The sequence below is a fragment of the Moschus berezovskii genome, chromosome 22, assembly GCF_049115385.1.
Source record: "Moschus berezovskii isolate FMDL1 chromosome 22, NW_MosBer_1.0, whole genome shotgun sequence".
Taxonomy (NCBI): Eukaryota; Metazoa; Chordata; class Mammalia; order Artiodactyla; family Moschidae; genus Moschus; species Moschus berezovskii.
Genome location: NC_142481.1, coordinates 16871712 through 16896623, shown reverse-complemented (window position 1 = coordinate 16896623; position 24912 = coordinate 16871712). Strand labels below are relative to the sequence as shown.

At 54.2% G+C, this 24912-nt stretch overlaps 1 protein-coding gene and 1 long non-coding RNA gene across 5 annotated transcripts; one reads left to right on the top strand and one right to left on the bottom strand.

The window, feature by feature from the left end:
• The first annotated feature begins 1768 nt into the window (after nt 1–1768).
• Nucleotides 1769–10933, top strand: LRFN3 (leucine rich repeat and fibronectin type III domain containing 3). Of its 4 annotated transcripts, none has more exons than XM_055410808.2 (4): nt 1769–2897; nt 3009–3110; nt 4399–5838; nt 8724–10933. In XM_055410808.2, the coding sequence occupies exons 3-4, from the start codon at nt 4418–4420 to the stop codon at nt 9187–9189; spliced, it is 1887 nt and encodes a 628-aa protein (XP_055266783.1). In that variant the 5' UTR covers nt 1769–2897; nt 3009–3110; nt 4399–4417; the 3' UTR covers nt 9190–10933. The 4 variants fall into 4 exon arrangements, with proteins under 4 accessions (XP_055266783.1, XP_055266782.1, XP_055266784.1 ...); XM_055410807.2 differs by having other exon boundaries at nt 4402–5838; nt 8724–10932; XM_055410809.2 differs by lacking the exon at nt 3009–3110 and having other exon boundaries at nt 4402–5838; nt 8724–10932.
• LOC148774362 (uncharacterized) lies at nt 5810–17244 on the bottom strand. The gene is made up of 3 exons (XR_016035947.1): nt 17119–17244; nt 16960–17048; nt 5810–5940 (listed from the first exon to the last, which is right to left on the bottom strand). It is a non-coding gene; the product is annotated as an uncharacterized LOC148774362 (long non-coding RNA).
• Nucleotides 17245–24912: the final 7668 nt, after the last annotated feature.

Genomic DNA, 24912 nt, shown 5'->3' with positions numbered 1-24912 from the left:
GGAACCTGCTCCTTGTCCACACCTTCTATTAACTTTGTCCCTCCTCTGCCTCACTCTTTCCCTCCCCACTTGTGTATTTCCTGGGGCCACACCCAAAATCAGCCAGTTCCATTGAATTCTAATCCCAGTCTGTTTGGGATTGTCTCCAGGTATTTTTAGGCTTCCCTGGTGGCTCAGTTGGTCAAGAATCAGCCTGCAATGCAAGGGACCTTGGTTTGATTCCTGGGTCAGGAAGATCACTTTCAGTTTCCAGGTATTTTCCTCTGTCTTCCCCACCTCCACCACTGCTGTAGCATTCCTGAAACTTCTCATCCTTTTCCTGAGTGTCTGAGAAGCCAGTATCTGTTGTACTGTTCCAGGAGCACTGATGAACTTTGCTAATGTTCGGGAAAGGCGGGCCCTAGAGCTGAGTTAATTTTAGCTGCAATTTTTCAATACACACAAGTGGAAGGAGCCAAAAGTCTGTTCTGAAACCTTCAGCAGAGCTAGTGATGCCAGGGTGGATGTGCATTCATGCCCCCGCCCCCAACAGGGTTACTTTACTCCTCCACTCAGATATGGGATTCTGGGGTGGGGGGGAGGGTTTGTGATCAGGTTCCCCCAGGGTAGGGCGATGACCATGAGCCAAGGGTGTGTCCTCCTTGGACCAGGGCTCCCAAAAGATTAGGTCCCCCAGGTTGCTATAACCAAGTTCCAAGGCCAGGCTTGTCGACCACGGCCCACATCCCTCTTCCCGCAACACCATCTGCCAGGAAACACGTGGGATCCCCCCACCCTCATCCTTTCCTCCACTATCCTCCGCGAGCATCAGCACAGGCAGACACCACTCCTGGTGAGTCATGTGTTAGTACGATTCTAGTAGGATATTCTGAGGGGCAGTGGACTGGAGTTGAGGAGTGGGGAGGCAGTGGATATACTTTTCTGGGTCAACCCGGCCAGCCCCCTTCCTCTGTTCCAATTCCTAGCTTCTCCTTCCTCCATGGGATATCTGGCCAGTGTGACTTGACATCTAGCTCTATTTCCAGAGCCAAGTATTCCCCTTGCAGCCAATGCAAAGAGCCTTGGGACAGAGCAGAGTCTCCACGCTGGCCTGAAAGATGAGGCTTGATACAGGCAGGACCCAAGCAAGGAAATTCCACCTAAAGGACATCCCAGAGAAGTGATGCTGAGATAGGAAGGCAGAAGGGGACAGGCTTGGGGGGCAGAGGGCTCTGGGATGGAGAATCACATTCAAGGCTGCGAATGAGAGCTGGACACACACAGATACACACACACACACCCATCCTCACAGCTGAGTTGCCCAGCTCAGCCTTCGCTGTCTCTCTCTCTCTCCCTCAGTCTCTGTCTCTCTGACTGTCTCTGTGTCTCTCGTCTCTTTTTTTCTTTTTGGGTCTCTCACTGTCTCTGTATCTCCATCTCTCCAAGAATATGTGTGTCTTTTCCTATCTCTGTCTCTGCCTCTCTGATTCTGCTCCTCTCCGTCCCTCAGTCTAAGCCTGCCTATCTTTCTGTCTGTCTTTCTCTATCTCTGTATGGCTCTCGGTTTCAGTCTCTCTGTCCCTCTCTGTCTTCCGGACTCTTTATCCAAGGATTCTCTCTCCCAAGGAAAGCCAGGACGACTCCATGAAAGGTGGGGCTAGGGGCGCGCCTTTGAGAGAGGGGACCTGCCTACACCTTTAAGCGCGGGTGCGCGCGGGGCCTGCGCCTTTAAGCGCGGGCGCGCGCACGGCCCTGGGTTCCCGGCGAGGAGGCCGCGGGAGCGCCCGGACCCGGCCCGCCTGCCCGGCCCCCGCCCGGCCCCCGCCCCGGTCCCGGCGGGGGAGGGGTCTCTGAGCGCGGCCCCTCCCCCCTGCGTCCCGGCCTGTGCTGCGGTGCCCCCCACCCCGCGTGTCCCTGTCTGTCCGTCTGTCCGCGCCCAGGCCTCGCCCCACCCCGGCCCCCGGGGCTGCCTGGCCGCCCCCCTCCCTCCCGCCTACCGCAGCCGCCCCCCTCCCTCTGGACCAGCCCCCGCTGCATCCCGCGAAGCGAGTGGAGACGCCGCCGCCCCACAACCAGGACCCGCACCCCGAAACTGGGGAGCCTGCACCCCGAGATTGGATCTAGAGATCTGGAAACCTGAGCCTTGGAGCCTGATTTGGGGCTGGGACCCCAAGACCTGGAGCCTGAACAGCAGTATTTGGGGCTGAAATCACAACATCAGTCCCTGGGACCCCAAGATTTGGAGCTGGAACCCCAAGAATTGGAATGTGCACCCCAAGATTTGGAGCCTGAACCTCAAGATTTGTCATCTGAATCCCCAAATTTGGAACTGAGTTCTGAGTTCTATGCCTGGGACCTTCAAATCTGGGACTGGATTCTCATTTCTGTACCCTGGAGCCTACTATTTGAGACTTGAACCCCGAAATTTAGGCCTCAGAGTCCAAGATCTGAACCCTAGCATTGCAAAGGGCCTAAACCTGAGTTTGGGCCTGAAATCCTTGCTGCTAAGCTGAATGCTGAAAATTGGGGCGAATCTTGACTCAGCGCCCCCATATCTAAATCCAGAACCCTAGCATCAAATCCCAAGATTGGGCTTGGGACTCAGATCTTAAACTCTCCATCTGTCTGTTTAGCATCCCAAGACTGGAGCTGGGAGACGGTGACTCCGGGCAACCCAAATTGGGGCCTGGGTCTCTAAAATTGGGCCCTTAAGAGGACCAATATATGGAGATCTAAGATCCTAAGTATCAAGGTCTAGAGACTCTTTGGCCACAAATCTGAGCAGAGACACAACAGACAGTTCCTTGACAGAGGCTTTGGGAGCAGGAAAGGCATGACCAGGCACCCGCTCCAGAGCCCTGACCCCTGACCCCTCGGAGCTTGAGGATTCTTGCTCCCTGGGGCGGCTTCCAGCTCAGGTAAGGCTACTGGGAGACCCTGTGGTGGGGAGGGACTTGGGAGGAACTTCATCGCTGGGGGTGGAGGTAAGGAGGACCATGTGCCCCTGGGCACCCTTGGAATTTCCCCAGGGAACAGATGTCCCTTCACAAGAGTCTGCCTTGAACACTGTGGACATTTGGCCAGCCCCGCCCCTCTCTGACCTCCTCCTCCCCAGCTGATGGCATCTCCAGGTCTGTGACTGCCCCCTCCCCCGGCCCGCTCAGGCTCTCCAGCCTCTTCCTACCATCTGTCTTATTTGATCATCTCCAGCTGCCTCCTGTGTCCACCACTCCGCTCTCCAGTCTCCTTCTCCATCTCTTCCTCTCACTGACCATCTCTATTCACCTCTTTTCTCTCTGATCATCTTTGACACTTATGTCCACTGGCTCTTCTCCCTGGCCACCTCTGGCCCCCACTCCTCTCTGACCATCTCTGTCTGCCACTGCTGTCTTTGATCATCGCCTTTAACACCCCTGTCCACAGCATCTCTCCGGCCACCTCTGTCTACTGTTTCACTCAATGATCACCCTTGACATCTTTGTCTGTAGTGCTTTTCTTGCTCATCATCCTTCAGCAGCTCTCTTACCCGTGTCTACCCCTGGCTCTAAGCCTTGACCCGTGACTGTCTCTGACCATCTTTCACCATCTCTCTACCGTTCTTCTGTCTCTCCTCTCTGACTTCCTCTGTCCACCTTTTCCTCTGTCTAACCATCTTTCACCTTCTCTCTTGCCCTCTACCCACTCCTGACTCCAACTGCCAGTCTCCGACCATCCTGGCCCTCACTGACCACCTCTCTTCTCTCAGTCTCTCTTGCTCATTGATGCTCTCTGATCATTTCTAACATCTCTGACTGCCTTTCCTCTCTCTGGTGCCCTCTCCCCACACCCATCAATCTCACCAGCTGTCCCGTTTCCAGCTGTCTCTGACATGTCTGTTCCCTCCTCCTCTCTCTGACCGCCTCTGCCTTTTGACCATTTCAGACTATCTTTGACCATCTCTCCTGGATCTGGCCACCCCTGCCCCTTCCCCTCTCTTTGGCCACTCCTCATCTTCGTGACCATCTCTAACAACCTCTCTCGTCTGGTCCTGTCTGGCTACTTCTAATCATTCCCACTGTCCTCTTCTCTCTTTGGCCATCTCTGAGTGTCTTTGACCACATCTAAAGCTCTCTGGCTTACCTTCTCCCTACCCTGATCACCGCTCCTGTTCTCTGCCTGTCTCATTTCTAATCACCTCCCTTCCCTCTGACTTTCTTTGTTCATTTCTTTCCCCTTGCTTCCCTGGTGACACATCTCTCTGAGTCTTGAACGATCTTCTGTGGCTTCTGGTCTGTCTGACCACTCCTCTCTGACCATCGTTGATCAAGTTCTCTGCTCTCAGCCCACTGTGACCCTCTCTTCTGGTCTCAGACCACCCCGACCCCCTCCAGCACCCCTATTCTTGCCTCAGCCTGCCCTAACGCCCCCTCCTCTTCCCAGCAGGCCGCCCCTGCCCGCGATGGCCGTCCTCCCGCTGCTCCTCTGCCTCCTGCCGCTGGCCCCCGCCTCATCTCCACCCCAGCCAGCCTCACCCAACCCGTGTCCCCGGCGCTGCCGCTGCCAGACACAATCCCTGCCCCTAAGCGTGCTGTGCCCGGGGGCAGGCCTCCTGTTCGTGCCACCCTCGCTGGACCGTCGGGCGGCCGAACTGCGCCTGGCGGACAACTTCATCGCGACCGTGCGGCGCCGGGACCTGGCCAACATGACGGGCCTGCTGCACCTGAGCTTGTCCCGCAACACCATCCGCCACGTGGCCGCCGGTGCCTTTTCAGACCTGCGCGCCCTGCGCGCGCTGCACCTGGATGGCAACCGGCTGACCTCGCTGGGCGAGGGGCAGCTGCGCGGCCTGGTCAACCTGCGCCACCTCATCCTGAGCAACAACCAGCTAGCGGCCCTGGCGGCCGGGGCCCTGGATGACTGCGCTGAGACACTGGAGGACCTCGACCTCTCCTACAACAACCTGGAGCAGCTGCCCTGGGAGGCGCTGGGCCGCCTGGGCAACGTCAACACGCTGGGCCTCGACCACAACCTGCTGGCCTCCGTGCCCGCCGGCGCCTTTTCCCGCCTGCACAAGCTGGCGCGGCTGGACATGACCTCTAACCGCCTGACCACCATCCCGCCGGATCCGCTCTTCTCCCGCCTGCCGCTGCTGGCCCGGCCCCGCGGCTCGCCCGCTTCCGCCTTGGTGCTGGCCTTCGGCGGCAACCCCCTGCACTGCAACTGCGAGCTGGTGTGGCTGCGGCGGCTGGCGCGGGAGGACGACCTGGAGGCCTGCGCCTCCCCGCCGGCCCTGGGCGGCCGCTACTTCTGGGCAGTGGGCGAGGAGGAGTTTGTGTGCGAGCCCCCCGTGGTGACCCACCGCTCGCCGCCCCTGGCCGTGCCTGCCGGTCGGCCGGCCGCCCTGCGCTGCCGGGCGGTGGGGGACCCCGAGCCCCGCGTGCGGTGGGTGTCACCCCAGGGCCGGCTGCTGGGCAACTCCAGCCGAGCGCGCGCCTTTCCCAACGGGACGCTGGAGCTGCTGGTCACCGAGCCGGGAGATGGCGGCATCTTCACGTGCATCGCGGCCAACGCAGCTGGCGAGGCCACGGCCGCTGTTGAGCTGACCGTGGGTCCCCCACCGCCCCCGCAGCTAGCCAACAGCACCAGCTGTGACCCCCCGCGGGACGGGGAGCCTGATGCCCTCACCCCGCCCTCTGCCGCTTCTGCCTCTGCCTCTGCCAAGGCGGCTGAGGCCGCGCCCCCTACTGACCGTGGTGTCCAGGTGACGGAGCATGGCGCCACAGCGGCCCTCGTCCAGTGGCCAGATCAGCGGCCTATCCCAGGCATCCGCATGTACCAGATCCAGTACAACAGCTCAGCCGACGACATCCTCGTGTACAGGTGCAGGGTCCAGGCGGTGGGCAGTTCGGGTGGGGGAGCGAGGTGGAGGGAGGACTGGAGAAACAGCTACTGATACCCCAGGCTGCAGCTCCGGAAGTGAAGCTGCAGGGTTACGAAGGAAATCAGGCAGAGAAGGCAAAAGGAATGTGGCAGCAGTGGTAAAAAGAAAGAAGGCAGCAAAAGTAAACAGTAACAGAAAAAGGAAATCCGGCAAGAATAAAACGTAATCAGGACTTCCCTGGTGGCCCAGTGGTTAGGATGCTGTGCTTCCACTGCATGGAGCGTGGGTTCGATCCCTGGTTGGGGAACTAAGATAGATCCTGCATACTGCAAGGTGTGGCCAGAAAAAAAAAAAAATACAAGGTTAACTGGGCAGCCGGGGAGGCAAGTTTGAACGGATGCGAGCAGATTTAAGTAGTAAAGAGAACTAAGTATTTCCAGATGACTGCTAGATTCAAGTCAGGCTGCAGGAGGGTCCAGGGATCATGGGGAAAATGGAGTGAAGCAGCCCAGCTGCAAAGGAACTTAGTGCATGCTCAGTCACTTCAGTCATGTCTGACTCTTTGCAACCCTATGGACTGTAGCCTGCCAGGCTCCTCTGTCCTTGGGATTTTCTAGGAAAGAATACTGGAATAGATTTCCATGCCCTCCTCCAAGGGATCTTCTCGACCCAGGGATTGAACCTGCATCTCCTGCATTGCAGGTGGATTCTTTACCCACTGAGCCACCTGGAAAGCCTGCAAAGAACTCAGACCAGAGGTTAAAAAGAAAATGGGGGAGGAGGTTATATAGAGATTAGGCTTTGGGTTTGTACGATGTGACCTGCTCCATGTGTTTGGAGTTTTAACATGATGACATCTCCGCTTTTGGTATTTTTTTTCCGAATCATATTCAAGCTAGTTCAAGCTCCACCACTGCTAGGTGACTAGGACTGTTCAGTCTGCCATTGCTGGGGACTTCCTACTCCCTTCTCCCTTCTCTTGCTGCAAACAAAACCTGGGCTTACACACTCCAACAGTGGGTTACCATGACAGTCATCCAGGCAAGGTTGGAACATCCACTGTGGCCACATGTGGTCACTGATGGTGGCTGTGACCCAGGTGCTGCTGACACGTCTCACCCAAGCCCAGCTTTGCATGGATGGCTGGGGATGGCTCCCTGTCCACTGTCAGGCTGGCCCAGGGGTACTGCCCCTGACACCCGGCCATGGAGGAGTGGGCCTCCCAAGGTCTGGGGTCCATGCCTTGTAAACCGAGTATCTGGGTTCCCTTTGCCTCCCCACAAGCTAGAAACCTCCAAAGGTAATCACTTGATTTCTTTCTCAGTCCTGGAAATCCAACAAGCTTTTCTCCATTCCATTTCAAAGACAGCCATCCTCAGTTGATTCCACAGACGGCCCACACCTGAAAATCACACAAGTCCAGTCCACCTTGCTGGGTGGGGTGGGGAGGATGGGACAAATGCTCTCCTAGATCGTCACCCTCCTAGAGACAATCACAGAGTTCCCTCATTAAAGCCGCTGAAGAATAAAACAGGGATTATAAAACAAGTTAAATCTCCAACAGTGCGCCCTGCTACAAAAGGAAATATAGTGAAATTGGGTACTAAAGATAAAAGGAAATGGGAAAGATAAGGATAAATTGAAACCAGGCCAGAGAGATAAAAGAGAATCAGGAGACAGAACTGGAACGAAATAAGGCAACAGGGAGGAAAAGAACTCAGCAGCGATGACTGAGGCACATCAGTGTAATGAAAACGGAGTCAGATGACAGGGTTCTCTGGCAAGCAGGCTACAGCTACAGCAATAATAACACGGGGCTCGGGGGACCTTCATTGGCAGGTTAGAAGGAAATCGGGCATGAGCACAATGGGGGATTCAGGCGGTTAGATTAGAAAGAATTCTAGCTTTCCACTAGAGGAAAGTCAGGCAGCTGGGAAAGTGCAACCAAGCCTCAGATGGAGGAGAGTCAGAGGGACAGAGAGAAATTAGGTGAAGGCCTGGAGGGAGATGTGGAGGTGGGATTAGAGGGAAATTGGATGGGGCAGGGGGATGGTAGAAGGAAATGGACATCTGGTTAAAGGAATACCAGGCAGCCTCTTCCCTGGCAGTCCAGTGGTTAAGACTTCACCTTCTCAAGCAAAGGATTCAAGTTAGATTCCTGGTCTTCGAGCTGAGATCCCACATGCCTCTGGGCCAAAAAAACAAAACAAAGAAGCAGTATTGTAATGAATTCAGTAAAGACTTTTAAAATGGTCCACATCAAAAAAAAAAAAGAACAAAACTGGGCACAGAGTTGAAGAGATGTCTGGCTGGAGGGAACTCGGTGGTGGGCTGGCAGGAAATGGGGTGATAGACTTGGGGGACTCAGGCAATGAGCTAGGGGAGGGGGGGGACCAGAGTGAAGTCAGGCAGGGGAGTGGAACAAAATTGGGCAGTAAGGCTAGAGGGAACTTGGGCTGCAGGCTTGGGGAAAATGCTGGAAGGGTGGCAGTGCAGGAGGGGAACCAGGCAACGGGATATAAAATGAAACCACACTTGGGAGGCAGTGGGGCTCACGGCACACTGGGTGGTGAGAATGTAGGCACTGAGGCCAGAGGGAGATCAAAGGGACATTTGAGCAGGAAATGAGAAGGTGGACTGGGGTAAAACTGGCTAACAGACTGGAGGGATGTCAGGTGGCTGAAGGGTATCAAACCAAAGGGAATTCAGGCAGTGGTTACAGGGACCTCAGGGCCTAGGGTGAAATGAGGCAGTGGCCTTGGGTAGGGGGTGGAGGGGATCTTCCAGACTGGAGGGTTGGGGCAGGGTGCAGGGTGGGTGCTGGGCAGCCATTGACGAAATAAGGCAACAGGGACCACTGACCCCCACCTGCCTGTCCCTCCAGAATGATCCCGGCCGAGAGCAGCTCCTTCCTGTTGACGGACCTGGCGTCAGGCCGCACCTACGATCTGTGCGTGCTCGCCGTGTACGAGGACGGCGCCACGGGGCTGACCGCCACACGGCCGGTGGGCTGCAACCGCTTCTCCACGGAGCCGGCGCTGCGGCCCTGCGGGACCCCGCACGCGCCCTTCCTGGGCGGCACCATGATCATCGCGCTGGGCGGCGTCATCGTGGCCTCCGTCCTGGTCTTCATCTTCGTGCTGCTCATGCGCTACAAGGTGCACGGCGGCCAACCCCCCGGCAAGACCAAGGCTTCGGCGCCTGTCAGCAGCGTGTGCTCCCAGACCAACGGCGCCCTGGGCCCCACGCCGGCCCCGCCGGCCCCTGAGCCCACCGCACCCAGGGCCCACACCGTGGTCCAGCTGGACTGTGAGCCGTGGGGGCCCAGCCATGAACCCACGGGACCGTAGCTTCTCGCCCACCTCCTCGGCCCAGAAGGGCCCCCCTGCCGGGGTGTCAGGACCCAGACACCCCGTGGGACCTGGCCTCAGACTCACCAAATTGCTCACGGTTTTTAAAACTCTGACGGGGAGGGTGTCGGGGGCACTGGGCACAACAAGAAAGTCCTATTTTTCTAAGCTTGGGCCTGGGCCCTTGCCCTTGTCTCTGTCTGTTGAGGGTGGGGGTTCGTTCAGGGGTCCGGAGTGGGATGCCTCCACTGGGCAGAGAACCGCCCTGTCCCCGCCCCTTTCTGTCTGAGGTCCCTGGATGAGCCCGAGGACAGGTCATCCCTTCACCCTGCAGACATACCCTGAGTGTCCTCTCTGGGCCTGCCCTGTGCTGGGTGATGCTGTGGTGACCCAGGCAGCCCCCAGCCCTGCTCCTCAGACAGTGATAGCTCAGAGCGATGAGAGACTTGGTGAGGAGGGAAGCCTAGGAAATGGCAGGAGCCCAAAAAAAGGTGTCTGACTCAGCCTAGGGTGTGGTCAGGGAGGGCCTCATGAAGGAGACGTGAGCTGAGAATGACATCTGAAGGAGATAATCAGGCAAAGAGCAGAAGGAAGGTATTTTGGGCAGAGGGCCAACACAAGCAAGGGCTTAGGACATGCAGGGCACTGGGGGGGCTGCAGTAGAAGTGAGGCAGGAGGCGTGGGCAGGGTTCAGGACCCCCAGGCTGAGGAGCTCAGATTCTGGCCTGATAGTATTGGGGAGTCATGGAGGAGTCTATGCAAGGGAGGAAGAGGGCCAGGTTTGGGTTTTAGGAAGATCCTTCTAGCTGTCAGGACGGTGGATCAGAAACGAAGACTGAGGCTGGGAGCCTGGGGAAAACCAGGGCAGGAACCTGGGTGGGCGAGGACAAGGCTGGACCAGGGGCAGGCCTGGGGGAAAGCAGCAGAGGGTGGGTGAGAACAACAGGAAGCTGAGTAGATTGGTTATGGAGCTGAAGGGCTGTGGGGGAGAGAAGTGTCCAGGAGAAGGCCCAGGGCTCTGACCGGGGTAGGGACAGTGGATCTGCCCTGATACAGGACCAGGGAGGAGGGGCAGGTTTGAGGAAGATACTGAGGCCAATGTGGAAGTTGATGGACATGGAAGGCAGCCATGCTCACCACTGTCCCACCGATGCCACTGGGACTTGTTGAATATGGGGGTGGGGGGCCCAGAAAGTGGGCATGCCATCAAGGGGTGGCAACCAGGAGGCCGCTAGACCTCTAGTCTAAGACCAGAGCTAGGGACAGAAAGGGGGGCTCTGTCAGCGGGGATGGGTTATCAGACCCTGGGGTCATCAGACTCTCCATATTTAAGGGACAGGAAAATAAATACCTGGACTGAAAAACAAAGACTGAACAGCAGTAGTTGGAGGGACAGCGTGAAGCAAATCAGAGCCAAGGACTCTTTTGTTTAATGATCTCAAGGCTGTGGTGACCTCAGCGAGAGCCTTGTTAGGGGGTTGGCTGGGCAGCTGCCAAAGCCCACTGATTTGACAGTAGGAGGTAAGAAACTATAGACAGGGAGTATAGACCCTGTGATCCTGTGAGCCTTGAGCCTAGTTCAGGTTGATCAGGGCCTTTCTGCCCCTACGTCTCTCCAGGGTTTGTCCTTATTCACTCTAGATCTGCCCTAGGCCTCCCCTTGGATACCAGGCCTGGAGGTTTGCAGGACCAAACCCTGGGTCTTGGAAGTGTCACTGGAGGACTAGGAATGGATCAGCAGTAGGAGGACCAGCGCTCCCTGACCTCAACCCACCGCTGGCACCACCTCCAGAGGCAAGAGATGGAGGGAACTCAGGTCCTGTCTTTCTTCCCTGTTTGATGAAGAGAGCCCAAGCCTGGATTGGTCATGCTCATGATCTGGTGCACCTGACTTGTCCTCATGGAATAACATCCTAGATCCTGGCACACCTTTCTTGGTTGGGTGTAGGCCTTGGAAATGATCCTCCATTGACCAAGGGAACAGCCTGAGTCCCAAGGACCTGACCTGATCCCCCAAGTCCTCCAGCACCATCACGAGGTCCTTCCTCTTGTTGTTTGTTACCTTCAGTGGCTGAGGTCAAGTGAAGCCATCAGGGAGAGTGAGGTGTTTGGGGGAAAGGGACCTAGAGAGTGGGAGGATGGGATGGATACCAAGTGCCTGTACAAAATACCACTTGCTGCCGTAAGGGGGAGCCAGAGCGTGCCATCCTGCAACCTTCCTTTTAAAGTTTGAACAATTAATGCGTGCCCCCTGAATGCAAAGTACTAGGGCTTCCCTGGTGGCTCAGCAGTAAAGAATCCCCCTGCCAATGCGGGAGATACATGTTCGATACTTAGGTCCAGAAGATCCTCTAGAGGAGGAAATGGCAACCCACTCCAATAGTCTTGCCTGGAGAACCCCATGGACAGAGGAGCCTGGTGGGGGTACAGTCCATGGGGTCACAAAGAGTTGGGCATGACTTAGCAACTAAACAACAGCAACAAAAAGGGATTTGAGGCTGAACAAATATAGGCCCGTCCTGCCCTCCCATATCTCACCATTTGGTGAGGGAAACAAGCGGTTAAAATAAGCAAGTGGACAGCATGGATGGTGACAAGGTGGGTCACACAGGAGAGACCCTTGGCATTATGAGACCCTATAACCAGGGGACTTGACCTAGGAAGAGAGTTTAGGGAGGCTTCCTGGAGGAAGTAACACCTGCTGAGATGCTCAGGCTAACTACCCAGTGGGTGGAGTGGATATTCCATACAGATGAAACAGCACTGCAGGAGGCTGCAGGGCTGGCGTGGGTTGGAGGGGAGGAAAAAGAAAGTGATCCTGTGTTTAGTCTGGAGAGCCAAAAGGGGGCAGATGATGAAGGACCCTGTGGGCAACTGGGAGGATCCTGGATTTTATTTTCAGTGGCATGAGAAGTCATTGGAGGGTTTTGAGCCGTTAGAAGAGTCCTCCCTGATGTCTAGGAAGCTCCAGTGGGGGTTCTGTTTGCATGTTCACGCCAAAGGTGACTCAGGGAGACCAAGGAGGAGGCTACCGTGATGGTGCAGGCAGAAAAAGTGGCCGGAAGAGGTTGGGAGCTGAAGTCAGTGGATTGAGAGATCTGAAATACCTCACCCAAGGCCTCCATCCCCTACACAGAAGGGGACAGTGGGAACCACTGTCCAGCTGCCCCGTTCTCAGGCAAGATTGCAGTGACTGGGGAAGAAGAGTTGTGGGGCCTCAGTCTCCGATACCTGGGATCCATCCCTTAGATGAGGAAGGTGACTTCTCTACAGGAATTAAGGTCCTCTTCCAGGTGCAAGTGCTAAAACTGAGGCTGTGGCTTGTGGGGCAGGGGAGAGGGGGATGTGGACCCAGGAAATTCAGTCCCAGAGAGATGCACACCCACACAGGCAGAAGTAGAGAGGTGGGAGGAGGCACACAGGGGCAGGCTGGTTCCCCTAGCATGGTTGCCTTCTGCCTCCCCAACAAGATACGTGGACCATCCCCCAACCCCATGCAGAAACAGTTCAACTCTGGATAAATGACCACGTGTGTCTGTAGCTGAAAGTTAAAATTCAGCTTGTCCAACATTGCCTAGCTGAGTCCACCAGTTTCCTGAGCTCAGGAAGTGCTACTCTTTCCACTGTCCATCCCCCATCTGGCTTGGAGGATCCCCTGCACATTTTTGAGACCAGCTTTCCTGGCACCAAATCTCCAGGCTTCTGGAGGATTTTCTTGAAGACACTGTAGTTCTGATACCAGTACTCTGTCCCCTGTCTGCCTCCTGCCAGATCCTGGATGTGGCTAACCCAATGTTTCTGAGTGTCTGGAATAATTGTGATCCCATGAGAGGTTTCAGCTAATGCCAAGACTTCACAACGGTACCTGGACACATATGTGGAAGAATCAGATGAAGGGTTCTCCAAAAGGGGATGTTTCTTTCCTAGACTGAACTTGGGCATGGTTCCTCCCTGATCACACCTCACAAAAGCAAGGATCTGTATCCATGCTCAGTGTGGCTCTGACCTGTGCAGAATGATAGAGGCCTTCCTGGTGGCTCAGATGGTAAAGAATCTGCCTGCAGTGCAGGAGACTCAGGTTCAATCCCTGGGTGAGGAAGATTTCCCCTGGAGATGGGAATGGCTACCCACTCCAGTATTCTTACCTGGAAAATTCTGTGGACAGAAGTGCCTGGCAGGCTACGGTCCATGGGGTGGCAAAGAGTCAGACATGACTGGACGACTAACACTTTCACTTTTTCATGCACAGCGATCCTGGGAACAGAGTGGTAACCAACAGCCCCAGACCCTTCCCTCACAGAGTTCAAGTCCAGCGGAACAAATAAATACTCACCAAACAATGGCAGCCCAGAGTGGTCAAGGCTGGGATGGGAGAAGCACAGGCAAGAATGATTAGGGCCTGTTTAAGCCGAGGGGACTCTGGGAGCCCAGAAGGGGCTCCTAACTGAGCCTGGGATGGGAGGTGGGGAGATTCCAAGATTCCCCTAAGGCAGAGCGAGCTTCATGGCAGTGTGATCCGCATGGATGCCCAGTGCCCCTTGTTTAAAAAGACCCCATGCTGGCTGATGCCCCACTGTCACAATCGTGAAATTCTTAATGATTTTTGGAGAAAGGACTCCACACTTTCACTTTGCACTGGGACCCCACCCCCACCCCACACACTTGCAGGATACACAGAGAAAGCTGGGAGAAGGGAGGTCTCCCAAGAAGGAAGAACACTGTATGCAGAAAAAAGCAGGAAACAGGATGGGCACTTGGAGAGCTGGCCAAAGTTCCCTAGAGCTGAAGCACAGAGTGGGAGAAGGGGGAGGGTGATGGGAAAACTTCAGAAGTGGGCGGATGCCTGCTGCCAGGCTGAGGAAGTCTGACCGCACACCAGAGGCACCGGAGCCACAGGAGGGGCAGGGTCTGGCATGGACTTAGAAAGATCCTTGGTGAGGAGGGTGGCTAGGGGCACAGAGCAAAGAACAAGGTCGGGATCGGGGGCTCATTTGCCTTAGGAGGGCCTGGGACTGTCTGACCACTGTGGGCAGGCTTATGAAGAGCCTTGAATGCTTGGGTGAGTGACACTCCGGTGTACCGGGAGACTGATCAGGGAGATTCCACAGCTGAACCCAGGGAAGCTGAACCCATTTTCATTGTTGACGGTGGGAGGGGGGAGTACACAAGGGTAGGTTCAAGGGTGTTCCTGGTAAGTATTTGAAAATCTTTTAATATGGGAACTCTCATGGGTAGACTGATGGAGGTGAATGCAAAATTGACGAGATTTTAGAGTATAAAACGTGACACTTCAGAGGACTTTATTCTGGGTATATTCTGGCTTCAACTCTCTATAGAATCCCTGGGGTACACTTGACTCTGGATAAAACATCAGTTCTTTGGGAACTTCCTCTTCATCCACAGCCCTGAATGCTGTGGTCCTCACCACCCTCCTGCTTCTCCACTCACCTCTTTCTGGAGCATCACCCCCAGCACACCCCAAAGCTTCCGTTTTCCTTCTCTGCTGAGGACCTCCACACCTCTATCCCGGCCCTGGCCCCTCCCCTGAACACCCCCCCAGGGCCCCTCACACCCACTGGGTCCCACCCTGGCCTCAGCTTCTTCGCAAAGCTGCCCCTCTTCCTGAGTCCTGTCTCAGGGCAACCCCCACGCAGCCTCCTGAGCAGCGCCCCCCGCCTTCCTCCATTCTCTGGCCCCATTCTGTTCTAACTCTGGCCTCACCCACGTGGGTCCCTGTACCTCCTCCCCCTGGGCTTCTGGCCTCAGTCTCACCCTCTGGCCCAGGGAATCTTCCTAAAGCCAAACCCGACCCTCCCCTGGGCTTCCCAAGTGGCTCAGTGGTAAAGAATCCACCTGCCAATGTAGGAGACACTGGTTCAATCCCTGGGTCAGGAAGATTCCCCTGGAGGAGGAAATGGCAACCCACTCCAGTCCCACTCCAGTATTCTTGCCTGGAGAATCCACACGGACAGAGGAGCCTGATGGACTACAGTCCTTGGGGTCGCAGAGTCGGACACGACTGAGCGACTGAGCACCCATGCACCCTCCTCTGCATAGAACCTTCCATGGCTCTCCAGGGGCCCCGGGACAGAGTCCCAGTTCCACAGCCTGGCAGCAGACGCCTTGCCCCTTCCCCTGTCCCCAGGTCCAGATCCATCTCTAGCACGTATGTTCCCCACCTCAGTCTGGAAGGAAGTCACTGCTCCCTGAAAGACTCTCGCCTTACACTCCCACACCTCTCCTCACATTGTTCCCTGTGCCCTCGGTGGAGCCTCCCTCCCCTCCTCTGCTTGTGATGAAGAGCCCGGGAGGGATCTTAAGCAGGTGAGAAATGAAGCTACTGAAAGTCGGTTCCTTCTTGAGTTCTCCCCCTCCTCCTCCCACCCAAAGCAAGAGTTCCGGGTGGAAAGAGGCTAGGAGCGCACGTTCCTGGGACCTGGGAGAACAGAGGGGCTGGAAACTATATCCAAGGTCCCTTTCTTCTCTCTGTCTAGAGCCCCAGCCTTGTCCTTCCTCCCAGATCCTCCATGGACGGTGACGCTCTATTGTTCTCTGGTTCAGGATGTTCTCGGAGGATGGGAGCGACTGGAAGCCATTGTCTTCCCTTGGGCGCTCCACTGTCAGATCCTCCAGACCTCCACATGGGGCATGTGTTGCCCTCTCCCGCCTGCTCCAGTCACTTCCACGATCTGGAGCCCAGCCTTCACCTTCCCCAGGAGTTCAGGTCCCCGGTCCTCCTCCCTCAGACTCAGGAAATCCAGCCTCCATGCCCCCTCTTCTGCAGAATCCAGGTGTCCAGGCACCCAGTTCCCTCCTTTCCAGGATCCCAAAAGTTCAAGCCTGAAGCCTCTCCTTCCTCACTCCTCAGCAGGCTCAGGAACCCTGACCCTGTTTTCTTAGGAACCATGATATTCTCTATCTCTCTTTTCTTTTTTTTTTTTGGCCACACTGCATGCTAGTTCTGTGACCAGGGGTTGAACCCATGCCCCCTGCAGTGTAAGTATAGAGTCTTAACCACTGTAACACCAGGGAAGTCCCAATCATGGTATTCTAGTCTTACCCACTTCGATCCCCTGGTTTGTAATTTTCTGTCTTAAACTTGGAGACTTCATGCCTCTAAACACTTGAGGGCCCTCTGAAGGAATATCTTTCTTGTCTCTCTTTGGGTCTTCATATCTCTCCACCACTCAGCCCTCTCCACCTCTCTGAGTCTGCCTATCTCTCTCCCCACACCCATCTCTCCATCTCACTGCAGTTTTCTTGCATGTTTTCCTCTCCCTCTTCCAGTGTCTCTGCTCAGCTCTGTCTCCCCCATCTCCCTCCCTGTCCTTTCCCCTCCCCTCTCTCCCCCCGCCCCTTCTCCTTGACCCTGCCCACATAATGAGGCCTCATTACTATGGATGGCAACAGGTCCGGCTGGAGCCAGTGCTAATGGGGGCCTCAGTGTGCTGACCCAGGGAGAGTGCTGAGGGCCAGGCCCAAGCATGTGTGTGTTAGTTGCTCAGTCGTGTCTGACTCTTTGAGACCCCATGGACCATAGCCCACAAGCTCCTCTGTCCATGGAGTTCTCCAGGCAAGAATACTGGAGCAGTTTGCCATTTCCTCCTCCAGGGGATCTTCCCGACCCAGGGATTGAACCTGAGTCTCCTGCATTGCAGGCAGATTCATTACTACCTGAGTCACCAGGGAAGCCCAGGCATTTGGAACCATAAATGCCCCCAAAATATGCCTGTCCTCATTCCAGCTCCTTGCAGTAAGACCCCATCTTACCTTATTCCCTGGGTTCCAAGGCCTGCGTTCTTCTCTGGGATTCCTCCTGCATCCCCTCTGCTCCTGCGGTAGGAGGCCTGGAGGGCAGACTGGCAAGAAAGACTGCACTGACTAACCGGGACCCACCCACTCCCTCTCCAGCCACGGGCGCCCTCTCACCTGCCCCACTGTGCTGTGGCGCCCTGAGCTTCCTGTGGGGTGAGTGACCCATGGGAGACACAGAAGGTGGGTGAGCTGGTCTGGATCAGCAGGAGGAGACTGGCAGTGCCAGCTGCTGGGATGCCTGGCAAGTTCTGTGACAGAGAATTGGCCACAGTGGAGTTTCTTGGGGCAGGGCCCTGGCCAACTGGGGCAAAGGACTATTTGGGCAGGGTCTGTAGCAAGGGATTTGGCCAAACTGCTTGTAAGAAGGGGACCAGTCGGGCCTTTCTGGGATGGCTGCCCAGTGGAAGCAACTTTATTCTAAGTTAATGTTTATGTACCAGACATTGTTCTGTGCCCTTTACATACATTATCTCATGTAATCTTCCCATACCCCTGGGCTAACACCCTCTTTTACATATGAGGCAACTGAGATCCAAAGAAGTGAAATATTTTGCCCGCGCTCACATGGCCAGGGATTAGATGGCGACAGGATTAGAACATTATGTGTTTGGCCTCGAAATCCACCAGATTATACTGACTCCTTCCTGTCCCCTCCCAGTTCCCTCCGGCCCCGTGACTGCATGTGTGGGTTTCCAGGGATGTTATTACACCAGGATTTCTTGGAGGACTGGTACAGAGAAACCCAATTTCCGGCTGTACCTGTCGCCACTGCCCAAGGGGCCCCAGACCACAGCGCTGGTGAGGGCGCACCGGGTGGACACTGTGGGCATCCCTGTGCTGCGCTGTGTAGCTGCGGGGCCCTCGGAGGGCAGTGGGTGGCGAGGTGCACCTAGAGGCGTCCAGGCCAATGGGAGTGACAGTGGCGACCCCGGGTGGGCACGCCTCCCTGGACCCGGCGCTGGCTCTATTGCGCCACCTGCTGGGTACTCGCTCCGTGGTGCTGACGCCGTCGCCGCCGCCCCACGACCCGCACGAGGAGTTTGCCGCGGTGGCCCGAGCCTCACGCCTCCGGGGCCGGTCCTGCTGGACGGCGTCGAGCACGCGGCACGCCGGCCTCTCCTTGCACACCTTGAGCCTTTCCAGGTATTGCAGGTGCAGAGCTCAGGAGACCTGTTGGGCACCGGCGTGGTGGCCACTCATCCCTTCCTGCATGCGGGAGACAAGGTCTGCGACCACGTGTCCAAAATGCTGTCCCAGGGTCTCTGAGGACCTGTCTACGCCGTGCCTCCGTTCGTGCTGGCGGAACCCTGGCGCCGAGACCTCGTGTACTCGGCGGCAGGCCGCACCCGCGGCCGACGCTTGTAGGAGAGGCGGCTCCGAAGGGCGCAGTCTGTGCGCCCGGACACCTGGCTGCGCTTCAGCGTGGACCTGGGGAGGCCGCTTGAGCTGCGCTCGGCCCTCCTGCACCTGCTTTTTCTGGTCGGGCCGCGGCCCGGGGCCGGGGGTGGGGGGCGGCGGTGTCTATGATCCTTTCTTTTCTCTCATGCTGCCAATGGGCGCGTTCAGCCTCGCTTAGCTCCCATGGAGCTGCCAGGCTTTTCCAACCCGCGGCCGCTGCTGAACTTGCACTGGAGCCTCATCCAGTGCAAGTCCTGGGCCGCATCGCTAGCAGCATTCTGACCGAAACCAAGCCCCTGCCCAGGGCTTCACCTGGACGGAGCTGGCCTGTGGACCCCGGCGCGGTGCAGTCCACAGTCTGGAGATGCGCCACGCCTCCTAGACCCGAGCAGAATCCCTGGATTGGGAAGACCTTCTGGAGAAGGGAATGGCAACCCACTCCAGTATTCTTGCCTGGAGAATTCCACAGACAGAGGAGCCTGGGGGGCTAAATACAATCCATAGGGTCACAAAGAGTCACACACAACTGAGTGACTAACATTTGTTTTAAAAATGTAATCCTCATAGCCGCCGTGGAGGCAGATCTTTTTATTATCCCTATTTTATAGAGGAAGCAGTTGAAGGTTGAAGTCAAGAAATCACCACCTTAATCTGCACATGGAACAGGTGGCAGCTGTGACCCTAAAATCTGCTCAAGCCACTAGGGAAGAGGCCTGTTGCCACCAACAGTGAGGCCCTCCACACAGACTCAGTGTAAACTGAATGCTGACCATAGTTCTAAATTATGTCATAGGACTGATTTCCCAGAACCTTGGAATAAGGGGCTCCCGTTAAGTATCTGTCCTTCCCTGGTGGCTCAGTGGTAAAGAATCTGCCAGCCAAGCAGGATACCCAGGTTTGATCCCTGGGTCGGGAAGATCCCCTGGAGAAGGAAATGGCAACCCACTCCAGTATTCTTGCCTGGAAAATCCCATGGACAGAGGACCCTGGAGGGCTACAGTCCACAGGGTCGCAAAGAGTCGGACACAACTGAAGCAACTGAGCATGCACGTACGCAATGCTGTTTTTAGATGAAGCTTGTGTTCACCAGCTCATCAAAGTCCTATTCTACACCCAGGCTCTGCTGATCATTTCTGTATTGTCCCTCAGCCCCACCATTCTCTTTCTGCTGACATGGGCCCCAATTCATTTTATTTTTTTCCTGAATATTTTTTCGCTGCACTGGGTCTTTGTTGCTGCAAGAGGGCTTTCTCGAGTTGCGGCGATCATGGGCTACTCTAGTTACAGCATGTAGACTTCTCACTGTGGCACTCAAACTCTCGGCATACAGGCTTCAGGAGTTGTGGCACACAGGTTTAGTTGCTCTGTGGTATATGGAATCTTCCTGGACCAAGGATTGAACCCATGTCCTCTGCATTGGCAGGTGGATTCTTAACCAGTGGACCACCAGGGAAGTCCTCCAATTCATTTTATATTGGGAACCGTGTTAGCTTCTGAATGCTGACTCTTCAATACCAGAGACCCTGGGTGTCTAGGGTGTGGAGGGATGAGATTAATTCCAGGATTCAGTTCTGATGCATCGTCTCATCTCCAGATGTTCTGACTGAGGAAGCTGTGGACCCTCCCATGGAATCTCATTCCCTCCTAGCATCTTCCTTGATGATTCCACTCCAGTTCCAAGTCTCCTGTAATGACAACGCTTCCTTTAACAGGACCACATGTCACCTTTGCGAAGCGCAAGACTGTGTGTGCCTAGCACGCAAGCCGCACTTGAGTCCAAGACCATGTCCAGTTCCAAAATGGTACCTCTGAGGGACTCCAGAGCAGTGTCCAGCTTTCAAACTATGGAAATGGCCAATCCAGGATCAGAAAGCACACCTGAAACTGAACCAAGGCTTTTACCTGTGGCCACAGCTTAGCTGGGGCTTGCCAAGGGGCTGTGAAGGGACCCTGTGGTTGAATCGGCACCTGCACCTGTCTTCCTGCTGATGCTCATAGCTGACCCAGAGTCCAGATCCAATGACAGTGTCATGATCTGGGTCAGCAACTGCCTTAGTGGCAAACCCAGGGTTCCGGGTGGTGATAGTACTGAACCAAGCTTAGAGGCTGTGACTGGGAACACCAGAACTTGAAACTGTGTCTGAGTCCAAAATGATGTCTGTGACCAAATCAGAGATAGAAGCTCTCTCTGGTAATGGGCAGGGGGCCATCACAGAGGGTACTGCTGTGCCTCTGGGTTACCATACATCTATACTTTTTGGCCGCACCATGCAGCACGTAGGATCCTAGCTCCCCAACCAGGGATTGAACCTGTGCCCCCTACAATGGAAGATGAGTTTTAACCACTAGACTGCCATGGAAGTTCCTACACATTTGATGGTTATGCTTCCCCCATGCCTGGGAGCTGCCACCTACATGCTGAGCCTTTGCCTTCAGACTCTACACAGAGGCCTCCCTTCCTTTCAATTGTGGGTCACCTGCTCTGGAGGGAGACAGTCCATGCTTGTCACAATGCACATCTTTGGCATCAGCATCACTGCTGTCAAACATGAGTTCAGCTTTGTTCAGGTGAGAATCACACTGTATGGAATACTGGGGAACTCCATCCTTCTCCATCCCTCATTTTTGTCATCTCTAAAATGGAGGCAATTAGGTCCATAGTCCCTTATCTAAAATGACTGGGGGGACTTCCCTGGTGGTCCAGGGGTTAAGATCTCACTTTCCAATGCAGGGGGTGCAGATTCAATCCTTGATCAGGGAGCTAAGATCCCACATGCCTCTTGGCCAAAAAAAACAAAACATAAAAAATAGAAGCACTATCATGACAAATTCAATAAAGACTTTAAAAATGATCCACATCAAAAAATCTTTTTAAAAAAGTAACATTTTAAAGGATATGTGTTTATTTATTTGGCTGTTGGATCTCAGTTGAGGCATGCAAGATTTTCATTGCGTCATGTGGAATCTTGTGCTGGGGTGCACAGACTCTAGCTATGGCACACGGCTCTGTGGCATGTGGGACCATAGTTCCCTGACCAGGGATTGAACCCAAGTCTCCCGCCTTGCAAGGCAGATTCTTAACCACTGGACCACCAGGGAAGTCCCAACAGTAACAATTTTTAAAAAATAAATAAATAAAAAATAGGGCTTCCCTGGTAGTGCAATGTAAAGAATCCCCCTGTCAATGCAGGAGAGTTGGGTTCGATCCCTGATCTGGGAAGACCCCACATACCACGGATCAGCTAAGCCTGTGGACCCCAACTACTAAAGACCGTGGGCCTTAGAGGCTGTGCTCCACGACCGTTGAGGTCACTGAAATGAGAAGCCTGCACACAACTAGAGAAAAGCCGGCACAGCAACGAAGACCCAGCACAGACAAAAATAAATAAATAAAATAAATAATTTTTTTAAATAGTAAATAAGTAAATAAAATGATTATGACCTAGTGCATTTCAGATTTTAGAATTTCAAAGGGTCATCCCATGCAAATACCACATATCATATAATACTCCTAGTGGGTGTGACAAAACCAGAAATATGAATGTTTCTGCAGTGACATATCTGAATACACATACCAACTGGGATAAATTACAATTGGAAGCAGCCACATGTGAGTTCAGGTCAGCTTTTGCTGCTGACTTAGTTTTAACATCAAACACAGAACACATCTTTCAGTCTTCAGACCACTTTTGCATCGGGGAATTGTAGATAAGAGACTGTGGACCTCTAGCGGCTACTTCGTCAGGCTCTTGTGAAGTGGGAACAAGTTAACGTAGGGAAAGCACTTGGAACCAAGTCCAGCTCATGCTAAGTGTCACTGAGGAATGTTTTGGCTATTTTTATTTTCCCCTGACATTGGCATCTGGAACCTCCAAATTCTCTGAGCTTTGGCCATATCCCAGGGCCACATGCAGCCACTGGCATGTCCCAAATTTTTCCTCAGGGAAGGTTTCCAGACATTTCTCTGGTTGGAAAGTTGTAGGGGCTAGACTATATTTTTGCTGCTAAGTCACTTCAGTCGTGTCCGACTCTATGCGACCCCATAGATGGCAGCCCACCAGGCTCCCTCGTCCCTGGGATTCTCAAGGCAAGAACACTGGAGTGGGTTTCCATTTCCTTCTCCAGTGCGTGAAAGTGAAGTCGCTCAGTCGTGTCTGACCTTTAGCGACCCCATGGTCTGCAGCCTACCAGGCTCCTCCGTCCATGGGATTTTCCAGGCAAGAGTACTGGAGTGGGTTGTCATTGCCTTCTCCAAGACTATATATTTAATCAGGGGCAAACTGATGGATGTTATGGATGTACAAGGCTACCTTTCAGCACTACAGAAAGACAATGGACTCTGGAGCCAGATGGTCTGGGTTCAAATCCCAACTTGACCACTCGTTATTTATATGACCTTGGGCAAATTATTTAACCTCTCTAGGTCTCTGCTTCTTCATCTGTGAAATTGGGATGATATAAAGATCAAACCAGTCAATCCTAAAGGAAATCAACCCTGAATATTCATTGGAAGGACTGCTGCGGAAGCTCCAATGCTTTGGTCACCTGATGCGAAGAGGCAACTCATTGGAAAAGACCCCGATGCTGGGAAAGATTGAGGGCGCACAGTAGGAGAAGGAGGCGACAGAGGGAGAGATGGCTGGATGGCATCATCGACTCAATGGACACGAGTCTGAGGATAGTGAGGGACAGGGAAGCCTGGTGTTCTGCAGTCCATGGGGTCACAAAGAGTCAGACACAACTTAACAACAATAAGTGAACAACAACAACAACCCATAGGGCTGTAGTGAGGATTAAATGAGATAATACAAGGAAAGCTTATATAAGTGCATGATGCTAAGACCTGATATGTGATCCCATGATGGTCCATACTCCCCTCCACACCCCTTGAGAGCTCACCCTGCCACTCAGGAGTCAGGAGTTCCCCAAGTGCCCTCATGGCTCCCCAGCATCCAGCAGTCTCCATTCCAGGTATCCAGAACCCTCAAATTCTCAGAGCTCCAGAGGTTTACTCTCACCACGTGGGCCCTCATCTCCCAGGGACCTGACTCCTGAGTTCCTTCTTTGATTAAGGAATGTTTGATTATTAGGTACAAGGCCTTGTTCAAGAAACTGAGGACATATCAGCAACCAAGGCAGAAAAAAACCCTTGTTCTTGGGACGTCCCTGGTGGTCCAGTGTCTAAGACTCTGTGTTCCCAATGCAGGGAACCTGGCTTTGATCCCTGGTCAGTGAACTAGATCCAGAATACCACAACGAAGAGTTTGCATGCTGCAATGAAGATCAAAGATACCACGTACCACAACTAAGACCCAGCACAGCCAAATAAATAGTTTAAAAAAAACAAACAAACCCTGTTCTCATGGTGCTTATATTCTACTGAGGAGATATAAACAATAACTGTTTAGTTAATAGTAGAGTATATTAGAAGATGTGTGTGTGTGTATGCGTGTGTTGTGTGTGTGTGTGCGCGTGTGCTGTGTGTGCTCAGTGGCTTTGTGACTCTTTGTGGCCCCATGGACTGTAGCCCACCAGGCTCCTCTGTCCATGGGATTCTGCAGGCAAGTCTACTGGAGTGGGTTGCCATTCCCTTCTCCAGGGGATCTTTCTGACCCAGGGATCAAACCTTTGTCTCCTGCATCTCCTGCATTGGCAGGCAGATTCTTTACCACTGAGCCACCTGGGAAGCCCATGTTAGGAGATGATACATGTTAAAGAGAAAAAATAGAGCAACGAAAGTGTGATCAGGATTTCTGAGAGTACAGTTTTAAATAGGAGGGAAGTAACTTAAGCCAAGTCTCAAAGGAAGTGAGGGAGAGAACCATGTGGATATCTGAGAAAAGAGCATTCCAGGCAGAGGGAACAGCAAGTGCCTAAAGTGAAAATCTGCCACCCATGTGAGAGGAACAGCAAGAAGTCCAGGCTGAAGTAGAGGGATCATGATACCCTGTAAAGGAGGAGATTATGGGAGTCGGATTGTGGACAGCCATGTGGGCTCTTGCAGTAACTTTGGCTTTTATACTGTGTGAGGTCGGGGTCAAGGACAGATTTTGCGCAGAGGAGGGCTGAGACATCCCTTGCATGTAAATAAGATCCTTGTGGCGCCATGTAGGGAACAGTCTATGGGGCTGATGGAGGAATTGCTGGGAGAGCAGTGAGGAGGTCGCTGCGGTTGTCCGGGTAGGAGATGATGAGGGCTGGACCAGAAGGAGGCAGTGGAGAGTACAAGGTGACCTGGGAAGCTTCTGGGGGGTGAGGTGGGGGACAAAAAAACAGAGGGAAATCATAGATTGGGAGAAGGGAGACACTCTGATCTGGAAGGTCTTGGTGGAGGCTCTTGATGATTGGAGGAAAGACATCTAGGTCCTGGCTGAAGGCTCTTCTATTAACTGGAGGAGGTGGGCACTCCTAGCTCTTTAGTGAAACAACTTACCTGGTTTCCTCAGAGGAGAGTTTCTGAGTTTTGCATGAGGATGGAACTGGGTATTGAAAACAAGACTCCTGGTTAAT